Source organism: Cryptotermes secundus, unplaced genomic scaffold, assembly GCF_002891405.2.
Source record: "Cryptotermes secundus unplaced genomic scaffold, Csec_1.0 scaffold1269, whole genome shotgun sequence".
Taxonomy (NCBI): domain Eukaryota; kingdom Metazoa; phylum Arthropoda; class Insecta; order Blattodea; family Kalotermitidae; genus Cryptotermes; species Cryptotermes secundus.
Window position 1 is genome coordinate 706,597 of NW_019720738.1, and position 15,550 is coordinate 722,146.

At 44.5% G+C, this 15,550-nt stretch overlaps 1 protein-coding gene across 4 annotated transcripts in view; it reads left to right on the forward strand.

The window, feature by feature from the left end:
- Positions 1-3,595: 3,595 nt before the first annotated feature.
- LOC111873323 (gonadotropin-releasing hormone receptor) overlaps positions 3,596-15,550 on the forward strand; it is a 42,093-nt gene continuing 30,138 nt past the window's right edge. For 2 of the 4 annotated variants that reach the window (XM_023867961.2, XM_023867952.2), the window contains exon 1: positions 8,857-10,338. Coding sequence is in view for 1 of the 4 variants with exons in the window: in XM_033755065.1 (XP_033610956.1) it covers positions 12,631-12,679 (49 nt within the window). In the remaining 3 variants the exon portion in view is untranslated. Of the gene's footprint in view, positions 3,792-8,856; positions 10,339-12,309; positions 12,680-15,550 lie in introns of those variants that run through there. The other 2 variants (XM_033755067.1, XM_033755065.1) reach the window with 2 other exon arrangements.

Genomic DNA, 15,550 nt, shown 5'->3' on the forward strand with positions numbered 1-15,550 from the left:
TACCAGTTCTTTCTTTTACGGTTCAGCTATTTATAAGAACTACAACTTTTTGTTATAGCTCCATGTAAAATACGAGGCAGAGTAACAGGAGTCTAATTTTAAGGTCGACCTCCAACATCATATTTCTTCTAAATGGATCAAATAGTTTTTGGAGCCATAATATACAATTAAGCAGCCACAACCTTCGAATTATGGGTAATCTTAGAAATTTTGGGCACGGAGCATATAATATTTCAAGTAGATTCTAAAGGGTTCTGATGATGGTGTATAAGACACAGAATTACTGGCCTTGAAGACGTTTTCCATCGTCCCATATTCTAGAGAATAGGAAACACGACGTTTCGGAAACTGGATTGGTTTTCGAGCTCAGGTGAAGGGGGGAGAAGACACCAGTGATTTACATTACATCTTTCTAAGGGGCCCAACTGAGTAGCTGTATTCACTCCCCTTCACCTGAGGGCAGAAACAGATAATTTTTCCGAAACGTCGTGTTTTCTATTCTCTTGAATACCGGACGATGGGAAAAGTAAAAAAAAACAAACAGTAATTCTGTATATAACATTTCAGTTCTACGTATCTAATAATTATATGCATTGTGGGCAAACTTAAACTCCTGAAGCTTTGTGTTTTTTCTGACAAACATGTTTACATCAATCTGACCGATGTTTATGAAGAATTCTATGTTAGTCCATCATGCGACAAGCCTTTAGAGGACAGTGGACCTTCTGTGTATCACAAGCTCATGACTTTTATCCGAGATTCAAAGATTTTTACTGAGGTTTGCACAAACAAAGCGGGAATCCATCTTGTCTTATTACAACTGACTCATGCGGGATGTCACAGATAATGAGCGCAAAGGTGTCATGGTTACACTTCTGTTTCGTGTAACTTGTAACAAAGTGTACTTCGAGACGTGTCGTGAATTTTCTATTTCTTCAGACATTATACGAGTATTATAAAAGAAGTCAAGACTGTTTCCTTCCACGTCCACTCCCTTCATTCTATCCTTGAACGGCATACAAAACACGAGCTGAGGTGGCTGAGTTAGCTCAGTGACTCCGTGTGGGTTTGGAATACCGGAATTCATTTCCCAACAGGGACCGATTTGTTTTCTTCCCGCAGTGTCCGGTTCTAGACTTCATCCAGCCTCCTGACCAGTAAATGCCAGGACCTGGTCCTTAGGAGATAAAAGGAGTCGGTAATTACTCGTAGAAGCAGCCAGACCCATTTTCTCGTCGAAGAGGAGGCCCCACTTGAAAATATACAAAAGCCTTGGAAATGACAAAAATATGGTCGTGAGTCCCGACGGGACCAGAAATCAAGACTCATTGTGCTGGCGAGGACCAGCACAAATTTATCTGACCTGACCAGGAGATAAAGCGGATGGCGTGTAAAGCTGAATTTATTAAAATTTTATCTCCACTGTCCCTATACGCCTTCGAGGTTCATTGCTTACGCTCAAGGACATAGAACTTGTGGGTTGTAAACCGTTGTTTCAAAATCTCATGAAAATACATGACTCAGGGGACAAACGCAGAGCCGTGAGAATGATATTAAAGATGGTCCTAGAAAAAGAAAATTGGATCGAAATTAACCTAGCCACTTCAGTATGCAAAGGCGAAATTGTATTAAGGCGCTGATGAACATTTTGGATTTAATAACTACCGGCAATTTCCTAGCTATTTAGCACAGGAAATCAATGTTAGTCCAGTTTCTAGCTCGTGCTCGGAAGATACTCTCTGGATAGGTGACTGATGTTCTTTGGCAGGTTACTTAATGGTCATTACTAAAAATCATACATCAAATTTAATTTCTGAAGGAATGTGGACACTTTAGTACATTTATGCCTCCCCGAAACGTCCTATGAATAGTCCGAAATAACTCTCTGGTGACAGAACCCGAAGTTCAACACCGCTCATACTAAATACCACTGCTGGACACGATCCTAAGCCACTTCTATCCACCTGCAAATTTTACAACATATTTCCTTAAGATATATCTTACCGTGAATTCCCTTTTCTCCCGATATTCTAATTACGGCTTTCGAATGTGTTTCCGAACCAAAATTCCGTATTCGTTCCTCGTCTCCCATCCAAGCCCATTGTAAAATCTTATAATTTATGTTAAGTTAGTCCTTTTTAAGGAACGACTAAGACAAGTCAAAACCTGATTCAGGAGGAAATTAAGAGGAGACGGGACTCGGGTAATGCTTGCTACCATTGAGTCCAGAACCTTCTGTCTTCTCGTCTGCTGTCCAAAAACATAAAAATTAGAATATACGAAACTACATTATAATTTTGCCTATGGTTCTGTATGGGTATGAAACTTTGTCTCTGATATTAAGGGAGGAACATAGACTGAGGGTGTTTGAGAACAGGGTGTTGAGGAGAATATTTCGACCGAAGAGAGATGAAGTGACAGGAGGTTGGAGAAAACTGCTTAATGAGGAGCTTCATAACTTGTACTCTTCTCCAAGTATAATTATAATGATCAAGTGTAGGAGGATGAGGTGGGCAGGGCATGTAGCACGAATGGGGGAGGCGAGGAATGCATATAGGATATTGATGGGAAACCCAAAAGGAAAGAGACCACCGGGAAGACCAAGGCGTAGGTGGGTGGACAATATTAAAATGGATATTAGAGAGATAGGATGGGATGGTATGGATTGAATTGATCTGGCTCAGGATAGGGATAAGTGGAGGGCTCTTGTGAACACGGTAATGAACCTTCGGGTTCCATAAAATGCTTGGAAATTCTTGAGTAGCTGCAGAATTGGCGGCTTCTCCAGAAAGGCTCAGGTCCATGAGTTTTTTTTTATTGCTAGTGGGGTGGGACTAAGTCCCTTTTACTGCGGCCACTTCTGGCCTGTTGTACTAGCCCCAGATGATAGGTGAGGGTGATTGTGGAGTAATTCGTGGAATGCAGAGAAAACCTGCCCCAGCGCCACTTTGTCCACCACAAATCCCACTTGACCAGGCCCGGGATCGAACCCGGGCCGCCGCGGTGGGAAGCCAGCGACTAACCGCTTGAGCTATGGCGCGGGCCACAGCTCCATAAGTAAGTAACTCCTGTTTAGGAGCGACCCAGTGCGTCCACAGCAAGCGGAACAGGGAGACACTTGGGGCTAGGAAGGGGCGGTTTGCGTAAAGATAGGCAGTATTCATTCACACTACAATGTTATGTGTTAGGGAAACCTTACAGAGGTCTGGCAAAGGAACGACTACTTGAGATATTCAGTGTTCGTGAGGTAAAGGTATCCAATTATGATTGGTAACCTGAGAAATTCTGGTAACAGATGTTCTTACGACAGACTCATTTCGCTTTTTTACTAGAAGAAAAGACGCAAAAACCATGTGACTGGAAGTCATGTCGCGGGAGAGAAATTATGTTAACAAATTGTGGTACACTTGGTGAACTGTTGCTAAGCAACTCTCAATTATTTGCGAGGCGACCTCTAGTTACAACTGCAGACATCAAAATACATGTTATTGGCTCAGTGTAACAGCCTTCAATCCAAACATATATATACACTCGTTATAACAGTTCGCCATTTGCAATGCGTACATGTGAACCTGAGACACAATGGACTGCGCGTGTTTGTCCGTTAAAGACATCAACAATATCGACTGTAATTGATCGATATAGATAAAACTCGATATGAGTTGCGTGTATACTCCAGGAATAAGAGAAGAAGACAAGATTCTCTGAGAAGAACTTAGTGAGTTTACTCTTCCTCAAATGTTCCAGTTGATACAGCGAAGCTAGGAAAACAGAAATTAACAATTATGCAGGTTAGTGACCCATCTCTGTGTACAGTCCCCACTAGTAGAGGTCTCCTATCGTCGCCATGCTTGCGATTAGAATAGGAAGAGCCCGAGGAATGTGTAGGCTAATTCGCGATTTACGTATTTACATGCCTCGTTAAAATGACTGCTTAATAGGCACTATCAAACAGAAGGTGAAAGTACTCGCACATTTTGAGCGGCCGCCATGTTGTTTCACATTTCATGAAAACATTTGCCTCAAATTGCATATAGTCTGAAGCTCTATTGCTACATGGTGCTACATTAATTGTCGGAATTTATATGGACAGCTGCATGCTGGCCTCTGTAGCATGGAGTTCAATGAAATTCAGGAAGAACTGATCCACTCACCCGTCCACCCGTCTATCTATCTATCTATCTATCTATCTATCTATCTATCTATCTATCTATCTATCTATCTATCTATCTATCTATCTATCTATCTATCTATCTATCTATCTATCTATCTATCTATCTATCTATCTATCTATCTATCTATCTATCTATCTATCTATCTATCTATCTATCTATCTATCTATCTATCTATCTATCTATCTATCTATCTATCTATCTATTTATCTATCTGTCTGTCTGTCTGTCTATCTATCTATCTATCTATCTACCTATCTATATATCTATCTATCTACCTCTCTATATATCTATCTATCTATCTACCCATCTATATATCTATCTATATATCTACCTATCTATCTATATATCTATCTATATAGCTATCTATCTATCTATATATCTATCTATCTATCTACCCATCTATATATCTACCTATCTATCTACCTATCTATATATCTACCTATCTATCTATATATCTATCTATCTATATGTCTGTCTATCTATCTATCTTCCCATCCATCCATCCATCGCCGATTATCGAAGTTCTGCTTTGTATTCGGAAGTCTCTGAATCAGATCTCTGCGTGGAGACCAACTTTCCATACGTTTCATGCTTTATCGTGTAAATGTGTTCCCTTTCAGTGGGTTGAGACCGCCTGACTCCGGCCCAGTCCGGAGAGGGCTAAGACGTATTAAGAAAGAGGCAGAAATTAGGTTCCAGAATTTGGGGGAGGGACTAAGGAGTACCTTGCGAAGCCCCAAAACAGTTTTCACAACAGCCCGGAACTGAACCCTATCAAAGAGCCAGTTGAATCCAGTCCAAGTCCTCACAACTCCGTTCGAAGCTACGAACACCTGAAGTTGATGTAACCTCGTCAGACAAGGCGCGGTAGCAGGAAACATGTTTCGCGGACTCTGCCCCGGTACATGTGACCTCGGCGTGCACGAAACTGACATCAGCGCCCTCTTTAAATTAGTCCCATTACTTGCAGCAACAAGTTATCTGATGGTCGCGACTTACTCTACGTTTGTTTTGATGTGGAAGGGGTCGGCTGTATCCTGCTGTCCACGTAAAGACAGATGTCCTACCTGGCTCCTCCTGGGCAACCTCGCCACTGGACCTCATCCTAAGCAAGTTCAGTCCTCAGACACTTTCATTGTAATCTTATCCTGCCAACTACAGTTAGTTCCCTTGCCTTACTGTTATGCTACCAAAATTGTGTTTGTGCACTCTCCACGGCGTCCACATCGGCGCTGGAGCCCACCCAGCGTCCCAGCTCCCAGGGGCCACTTCCACGGGATTAAAGCGGCCGGGACGTGTAGCTGACCAGTCACCTCCATCTAGTGCCGAGGTTACAGATGCACAGAGTAACACCTCAACTCCCCCATACGCTTCTTACTGGACACGCTATCGAATGATTACGTTGTTGTTAACTAGCACCACGCCATGAAGATGTATGGGGAAGTGAAGGTATAACTCCACCATTCTTGACCTCGACACTATATGGAGGTGAGTGGTTAGCTTCACGCCCCTGCCACTTTACTCCCGGTACCCATTGGATAGGAGGCTGAGTGAGCCTCAGAGCCTGTCTGGACGGTGTGGGTAAAGCTATCCCTGGAACAGCCCGTGGAGGCCCACAAGTTGTGAGACGTCGAAGCTCCCACATTTTCTACACAATCGGCTCACAGATGCCGCCGGCCGCTCTTTACACCCCAAGAATATTCCTGGTACTCATTTCTGTTAGAGGCTGAGTCGACCCCAGGGCCGTAGTGCGGCTGGAAGGATTTGGTCAATTGAAAAAATCCACTCAGCAGGACTCGACCCGGAGACCTTGCGGCTTGTAGCATAGTGCCTCAAAAAACTACGCTATCGCGTGACCCCACCTGGACGTTGTAGAGAAGAGTGAAATCTTGAACTGCCTGGAATCGAACCCGGACTGACCAGCCCGTTCCTATACCGACTGAGCTATCCCGGCGGATAGGCTGAACAATGAACAGGATATGACGTGGAACTATGCGACCGTGGTGAAATCTTAAGTCCCTATGCCAGCATTTGCCTAGAGAGACTGAGTAAAATCATGATAATCCGTTAATTAGTGAGTCATAAAATTGGGTCTCTTCAAGGAATGCTCCAGGTGAGGCGCTGTTATGTACCATCGCATGTCCCCAAAGTGGCCTGTGTTTGTTGCTGGCTGACGAGCCTACTCTCCTGATGACGTGGCACCGGGAGTCCCCGCTTCGCTGTTCTGATTCGAATTTCCCGCAGACGGTGTGGATGCGACGCACCGTTAGAACCAAAGTGGCGTAAGCGAATTATTCGTCACGAATTTGTTGTAGAGAGCAGAAATACACGTACGTTGAGTGGAATTCGACAGTACAGAGGTGACCTATATACATAAGTCTCCATAAAAGAGTGACGTGTAAAACATCAAATGCTGGGTTACGTGTGTTTCGGCATATGTTGAAGGCCATCGTCACGACTTATTTCATAGGAATTCATGATATATATTAATGTTATCACAATTAATTTAATTAAGATAACATAGTATTAATACACATATTTCCTTTACATAGTATTGTATAAGTCTGAAGACGTCATTCAGCACATGTCGAAACAATGTAACCTATATTTCTTGCACTAAAAAGTTGTTTCACTTTCTTAAATTGGTTATTAAATAACGCTGTCACGATCGACACTGTAAGAGTTAGTTAGTTGGTTAGAGGATCCCCAGTGTGGAGGCGGGTTCGAATACCTCCACCGTAGCCCTGCGAGTCGTATGCCGCGACGAGAATGGAACCCGGTGCCTGGGGGTATAACTGGGTCTCCCTGTTCCTGGGGGATATAAATACGGGGACCTGGCCCTCCAGGCTGGGGCAGTCTCGAATCTGAAACAGTATAATATGGCCATGAGTCCAAGGGAACTCGGACCCGAGAATGACTGCGCTGTTGAGGGCCAACAGCAATTCTGAACGATAGACTCGTCCTCTCGTCAGAGAGGGCGCCCAACGTCAACAAACCCTTAACTGTCTAGCAATAACAAAATTCTGGTACTGGGCCCCATATGGTGGCTTGACACCAAGACAGACTGACCGACTGACCGACGGTTGTTACATAACTTTGACTTTGAAACTGTGAAGTGTCGGTAAATTGACTAATGAATGTGGAGCAGTTGGTGGAATGAGAAATGGCAGGGGGTATCGAAGTACTCGTTGAAAATCCGCTCCAAGTGCCACTTTGTTCTCCACAAATCCCATATATACGTGGATGGTCGCCGGGGAGGGACACCGGCGTCTAGCCGCCCGATCTTTCGTCGAATGTCAGGATGACAGTGCGTATGTTGCGGAAAATTTTGTGAAAGAAACACATCATTCAGAATTACTGGGGTTTTGGACTTGTTCCATCGTCCGGAATTTTAGGTAATAGAGGACACGACGTTTCGGAAACTGGATCTGTTTCCGTCTTCAGGTGAGAATGGAAGACACCTACTCAGTTGGGCCCCTTAGGAAGAGCTAATCCAGTGATTGAGATTAGCTCTTCCTAAGGGGCCCAACTGAGTAGACGTCTTCCTTTCTCATCTGAAGACGGAAACAGATCCAGTTTCCGAAACGTCGTGTCCTCTATTACCTAAAATTCCGGACGATGGAACAAGTCCAAAACCCCAGTAATTCTGTGTGTCATCCACCATCGTCAGAACCCTTTATAACCTACAAGCATATCGTTGCCTAATAGAGACACTAATACTGCATTTTTGTGCAGGTACTGAGTAAGACCATGACGAATCCTCAGCCAGTAGAGGCGGTGTCCAAATCGATAGCCGATCGAAACATCGACTGATACGAGAATTACCGAAATATGAACTGCAATGGATATGAAAGGAAGTGGTTGTGGCCTAATTCACGCACCTGAGCACCTACTGTTGAAAGCCACAAAATATCTCAACATCTGGCCAGAGATCTGAACACGAAACCTCAGGAATATGAAGCAGGAGTGTCGGTATCTATTGGTCACACTTCCGGTTCCCGGTAGCGAAACGTAAATGCGAAGTTGCCCCTGTACTTAATTAAGCACCATGACTTAGAGATGTATAAGGGAGATGAGGTCTCGCCCCGGGCCGTAGGAAAGGGCCCCCCCGTTATGCATCGGATAGGAGGCTGGGTGGGCCCCAGAGTTGGTCAGGGCGCTGTGGTGAAGCGACAAATATTTTTCTTCTGCTGGGAATGGGATCATGATTCCTAGGTCGTCTAGTCAATAGTTAGTCACTGTGCTGACTGAGCTGCCCTGGCTATTAGAAACGAAGAAAGAGACAGGGCGGTTGAACTTCGGGTTCTCACAGCGGTCACTGAATATTACTGTCTTATGTTATGTTACTCCTTGTTGACCGCAGGGAAGGTTCACCGACGTTTCGGAGGAAAATACTGCCTCCAGTTTCAGATCATGCTTTCCGCGTGCTTCTTACTCTTTTATTTCCTTCATTCACTTTCGATTCGTAAGACGGAGGCAACACGTTCCTCCGAAACTTCGGTGAACTCCTACCGGACTTCAAGGCCTCGCCCAAAATATGTCAATCTTTGATGAAAGAAGGGGTTTTAATTGCCTTCGCTGACATACGCTGCTCTTGCAGTATGTATCGAATCTTGTAATGCAACTAATTAGTATAAATATAGGGATCTGATCTGTGCTGCGTGTGTTGAAACTGAGATGTGACCTCTTGAACTACGGGCGTCTCTCTCGGATGACCAGTCTGCCCTCTGTCTCTCTGGTAGATAGAGTCGCCATTCGAAACAGCTGCGACTCCACACCAGATCTGATTCAGGAAGTAACAACAAACGAGCATCGCAGTAGCCGTGGTGAGGAAGTGCCCGGAAGGATTTCACCGCGATCTGGATTCTACCGTTAGTGTCTGTGTTCGTGCTGGAAACAGCTTGCTGGATACCTCTCTTATTCGTGCGGAGGAAGAATGAACGTAGCAGTTAATCGAAAGAAAATTCTGTTTTAAAATTTGTTTTAATAATATATAATTTGCTATTGTATATTGCTTGTGACACATTGTAGTGCTGTGCCTTGATTTATTACGTACAGCCTTACCCTAAAATAATAAATATTTTAAGAGTGTTTATCAGCAGAAATGAAATAGTGAACTCCGTTGATAATGAAGTACTGAACCCATAGAAAAATCTGGCAGTTCTTATAACGGTAACTCTTTGTTGAATTTCAAGGGATGTACTTTTCTCGCCAAGGGTAAACAAGAAAAATCAAATTGTGTTTACAAACCGAAGAAAGTTCGTGATAATTTGACTACTGGGGGCGATAAATACCTGTAATTATCCAACAGGACATTAGGAAGAACGGAGACTATGATTAATCCACTTTATCACATCATTACTCATTCTTAATATAAATTTAATCTAAGTTTCGAATGTTTGTAAATATTTTTCATCACACAATTTTTGATCAAAACATGACAAAAGAAACGTCATTCAGCGAAGTGCATATGTTTCATACTGGAGTGCACTTCAAGACAAGGCGGTATTTTAAATGGATACAACCACTGAAATACAAAGACACTTGCTTTAACATTTACCACATCAAAGCTGCAGTATAAAAACATCGCTCAGCGGTTCTGATTCCATTCCAAGGAAATTTTACATCCAAGAAATTTCTACGGAAATACTGAACGAGTTGATTCACTGGATTAAGAAATACTGTAGCATCTGTTGATTTCCTAGACCCAGGAAATTCGCCGTATTCCTCAACGATTTCGAAGACGACATATAAAAAAATTATATTTCATCTGTGAACAACGTTTCCGGTCAGTTAATGCAATGTTCCGAGAATGAACGCTCCCAAAACAACGCTACAAGCAAACCAATGTCGAAAAATAGTGACATAACCTTCGTAGTGTTCAAGGAACGCTTGTGAATTTATGCGTTTTGTAGTGCCAATATTTGTGGTTAGTGTTTTTGGAGCGGATAGTAGTGAACAGCAAAGCATCCTGTCAGAACTATTTGTGCGTGCGTGCAAATGGAGGTGCAGTGTGAGACAGCCTGCTCGAACAGTTCTGGTCGGTCTGAAATTTTGCCTCTTCCGACGCTGCTCCTCAGTATGAAGCACTGTGACGTGGGGACATCAGAGGACCTGCACATCTCTCGTCTGCCTCAATAAGTCAACTTCAGACAAATTCCTCGTAAGTGGAAATTATGTTTAGTTTCTTCTTGAGTCTGGGCGAGGAAACAAACTCACAATTTTCGGCCCGGGCCTTAGATGGATGTGAGTGGTCAGCTTCGCTTGATCATGGTTTGTTTGACCATATAAGGATTCAGTTTGTACCTCACAGGAAACACGTGACGTCACCACTACAGATAGACACTTTGTGGGCAGAGTTTAGTGTGTTAAAGCGGGTGGCACAAAGGGTTAACAAGACTTAGCAGCTAAGCTATAAGGCGTAAACCGGAAAGATGCTTAAGGCAGTGAATACTAAAATGGAGGGAACAAAGAAGGAGGTTGTCATGACCTCATTTGAGGAACTAACCAACTAACCCGACAAATGTCTGAAGGTAGGGACGGAAATCATAGCAAAATTAAGTCAGCAGAGCCAGGGCTCACGCACGCCCTTCAATGCCGCCCCACGAGGTGAGAAATTCCGGCCCCCACCCTCAGTTAAAAATCAGATTGAATGTGTCAAACCGCAATAAACATAAACAGCAAGAAATTTCGTAGATTCCGTGACGAAAACAATCGCTGATATCGTAAGTTAATTCTGAAAACAGTTTTATTTACCTTCTTGCATAACATGGTTGGACTCGTGCCAATTAATGGCCACATAGTGGATCGAAGATCAGCAGAAAACATGTATTAATCATCAAAGACGAAAAATAAACAAAATGGAAAGGGTTTCTAAATTTGTCGTTCCTAAACTGGCGCCGGCTGTTCGTCTTTGCTGTAAAACTGGCCCCAATAATGGCCGATTTCCGTACCCAAATATGAACCAGGGATCCTCCAAATACGGAGCTACCCACTTACTGCGATGATTCGCGCTCCGGCCTCCTTAAGGGTGGGCAAAGTCTCTCGAAAGTCAGTACATAAAAACGGGCAGGAATGAGGTACGCTGTGGACACGGTCGCGCACTTGCGGAAATCGAATCATGTTCTTTCAGTGCAGCAGTGAACCACAGGAACGTCAGAGAAGCCGGTCCCTCCCTCTGCAAGTCTGTGAGGCTGCGAATTCGTCTCCAGTGAACTGCAGGTTTAGCCTCTGGAACGCTTGGCGTTGTGACGTCAGAGAAGCCGGTCCCTTCCTCTGCAAGTCTGTGAGGCTGCGAATTCGTCTCCAGTGAACTTCAGGTTTAGCCTACGGAACGCGTGGCACTATGACATTCTGTCTGGGTGATTTCAGTAGTGCTGCTGGACTGTAATACTGAATAGATGGAGCGTAGTTGAAAACGGAAAGTAATCTGATAGTGAGAAATACTTTATTTTTCATGGAGGAGGGAAGAAACAGCAGACTTTTATAGGAAGTTCCCTTGCCGTCCGTTTCATAAGGGTATAATCATAATCACAAGAATCGGATCGATAAACATACGGTTGAAAGACAAAAAAAATACGTAGCCTGTAGTCTGCAAGCGAACTATACCGACCGAGCGACCGCCGCTTGTCGGAGAAGTTAGTGCCAACTTTTGCAGATAGAAGGTGTCACGTGGTCAGCGCAACGAATCCCCACGGCCGTTAATCTCGGTTTTCTAGACCGGAGCCACTATTTCCTTGAAATAGCTCCTCAATTATCCTCACGAGGCTGAGTGGACCCCGTTACGATTGAAAGAACTTCATTGAATATAATCAGACTTTCATTTGGTTAGGCTAGAAGCTGCACCATGTCATTCTTTGCCTTCTCAGATCTCTGTTTCCTCCGAAAAATAAGATGGGTGGAACACGTAGCAGGAATGGAGGGAAGAAATAGAATGCATTGCAGGGGTTATTCGTCTGTGTAGACGGGCGGGAACATCTAGTGGCGACGCTTAGTGATGCCTGCATATCCGCTGTCATCCTGTGGGGCGGGGGGGGGGGGGGGGCGGAGGGGCCCAAAAAGACCGCTCATTGAAGTGGATNGGGATCGGAGTGGCCCGAATCGACTCGTCATTGAAGTTGAGCTTGTAAACATCTGCCCCTAGCACTGCGAAACGTTTTGTTTACTGGTAGCTCACGTGGCGGCCATCGCGATATGGAGCAGAATGGTGATGACGGCTGCTGAACAATGAATCAGAAAGGATAAGGAAGGAAGCGACCATGGCCCACTTCGAAGTATTATCCAGTAATTTCCTACGACGCTCACGACGCTGATATTAACCAGACTACACGGTGTCGAATGGTAGGATGACTGATGAATTGGAAAGGATCTGGAAAGAAGTTGTAGCCTACCAGCGTTTCCATGCCGACATTTTCAAGAACGGACTGAGGAAACCCACGAAGAAATTTCACTCAGAATGGTTGGCGTCCCGCCTGAGACTCTAACCAGGCACTCCCAAGATAAAGGTAAGGTAAAGTTGTCTCTGTGTTTAATTAGTCAAACATTACATCATGAAGACGTCTGGGGAAGTTGGTGTATAGATCCACATTGTCTTTACCGCGGCAATAGTTGGAGGTGAGTGGTCAGCTTCACACCCCGGCCGCTTTACCCCCGGGAACACAGCTCCCGGTACCCACTGGATAGGAGGCTGAGTGGGCCCCAGAGGCGGTCTGGACGACGTGGAGAAGAGACAATTCTGGACCCTACTGGGACTCGAACTCCGACCCTTCGGTAGTCGCTAAACCGATTGCACTATCCCGTGTAGTATGGTACAGGGGTGCAAACGTTTCGGATGTATCTGCTGCTTCTATTTTCACGGTAGAAGAGTAAGTCGTGCGGGCAAAATTGCCGCGATGTAGGGATGAGGATAAAGCGTTTCTGTCTGCACGGCGTCACATGCCAGAAGTGTAATTTCAGACAGTTACTGTTTTTCTAAAGAAAAGTAACCAGTTTGCGCTTCTAAAGGATACGCACTGTCTTGACTGTCAAGTAGAAACTGAGTTGCTTTTTTAATATTATTTGAGCGAACCTCAGGTCTCAGAGGTTTAACTGGGAGTCCGAGCGGATGTTTAGCCAAGCCGTTGATAGTTCTGTGAAATATGTCACGTTACGAGACATAGCATAAAACATGCTCTGAGGCTTATGCCGTAGTGATAATGACAGCGACTTTACCCAGACACTCATTCTTAGAACCCTTTTCGAATTTATATTTCGAATGCAACCATTTTGAGTCTTTAGTGACATAATGCATAAGCCATTTTGACCATGTAATCTCGCGATCATAAGATTTTCGGCATCTCACGAATGCCCTGGAGTTCACATATTTTCAAAATGCGTTCCTTTGCTGTTTTACACAGCCCTACCTCTTGAACCTTGATGTTCATATATTTGTTGTACAAATCGATTGTTAACAAGCTAATCACACGAGAGATAACAAACAGCAGGGTCATAAATTACATTATCTGATAAAGAAATATAATACTCCGTAACCATCCCAGCACCGGCTCAGATATGAGGCGCTAACTTAACCCTTTGAAAATTGAATTAATTCTACGTGATATATAACAACTCAGTGCGTACCTCACAGGAAACATTATTTCTCCGCTACAAAGCCCAACCGGTTACTGCTGTTTAGGGAAAGTCGCTGTTTGCTGTGAGAACCATACGGAACACAGATACTCTGCGCGGGCAGAATTCTCAGTTATGGTATGTAAAAACGGATGGTACATATAGTGACCACTGAACTTTAAAGGGTTGAATTCCGAAAGATGTGATAATGTGCAGCATGGCCAGGACTATCGCAAATCTCAGGGGGTATGGGACAATGTTGGAATGACGATTGGCAGGGGGAAACCGAAGAAACTCGGAGAGAAATTACAACTGGCGAAGAGTACACGTTAGGAAGCTCCTCACTGTGAAATTTCCCCTAAACCACTCCCTCCTCTTCTCAAATGCCTGCTTCCCTTAATGTCAGAGCCAAGTTCCACACCCATACAAAACTACAGGTACAATTACAATTTTGTATAATACAATGTTTGAGAACACGAGGTAGCGTAGTTGGTTAAGGCCCTATGCTACAAGACGGAAGGTCGTGGGTTCGATTCCCGATGAGGTCACTGGATTTTTCAATTCACCTAATCCTTCCAGCAGCACTATGTCCCTGGGGTCGACTCAACCTCTAACAGAAATGAGTACCAGGAAACTTCCTGGGGGTAAAGGGCGGCCCGTACGTAAGGCTGACAACCTCGCCGCCATCTGTGAGCGATTGTGTAGAAAATGTGGCAGCCTCGACGTCTCACAGCCCTATGTGCCTCCACGGTCTGTTACAGGGATAGCTTTACCTTAGTAGGCGAGAAGACGAACGGCCCGACATGCCGACTGGATCACTATTGCCTCTGTTCATGCACAGGTGCTCGCTCAGTTAGGCGTATTTTTCAAAATGTCCATCGCATCTTCAAAGTCTCTCAGCGTGAACACTGAAAGTGGCAGAGGCCACGGAACAGTAACGAGGAAATATCAGCGATAAGTGAACAAACGAACTGCTCCCATTCGCCCAAATTAGAGACAACTTCAGTGGCTGAGGAGTAGGGGCTACAGTCCAGGCTATACAAGTGGCAGTGGTTTGGAAACTGCGATCAAAGTGGCACTGAAAATGGCTGACAAGCCCAGAAGCGCCCGCTACTGAATTTATGAAGAAGATGTTATGACAGATGACGATCAATCACGATAAACAACCTGAAGCCAGAGGACCCCTGACGCTCTGAAACTAAACCACGCACTAAAAACTACTGCAATATTTTTCTTAGAGAACCATTGTGGCTGTTTAATTGCGACAACTCATAGACAAGTACTGGACTTTGTCAGCTTCCTTACTTACAAGCTCCTGGCGTTTGTTACCCCCCCCCCCCCAGTACCTCACACTATACAGTGTCGAACGGTGTAATGATTGATGGATTGGAAAGGATTTGGAAGGAAGCGATTGTGACCTGATCAACATACTATCCCAGCATTTGACTGGAGTGACTGAGAAGAATCTCGGACACCGGCTTGTCCTGGCAGAGACTCGAACGGGGCAAACTGCCGAATACAAGTCAAGAGCGTTACTGCTACGCTAACCTGCTCAGTGCTTCAAGCTACTGCTCGTATTCAATGAATAACAATCATAATAATTTCAATGGGATAGAAAATTTGTGGACGTGGCCAGAATGTAGTTAGTTAGTTATTAGAGAGGGTGGGTTTCCCCATGCACTTAGACCTGTAGTGGTCCATTGTGCTTCCCTCTATGATTTCTACCAGCCTCTATATCCTACCGGTACTGGTGCTTACCATCAGTCCCG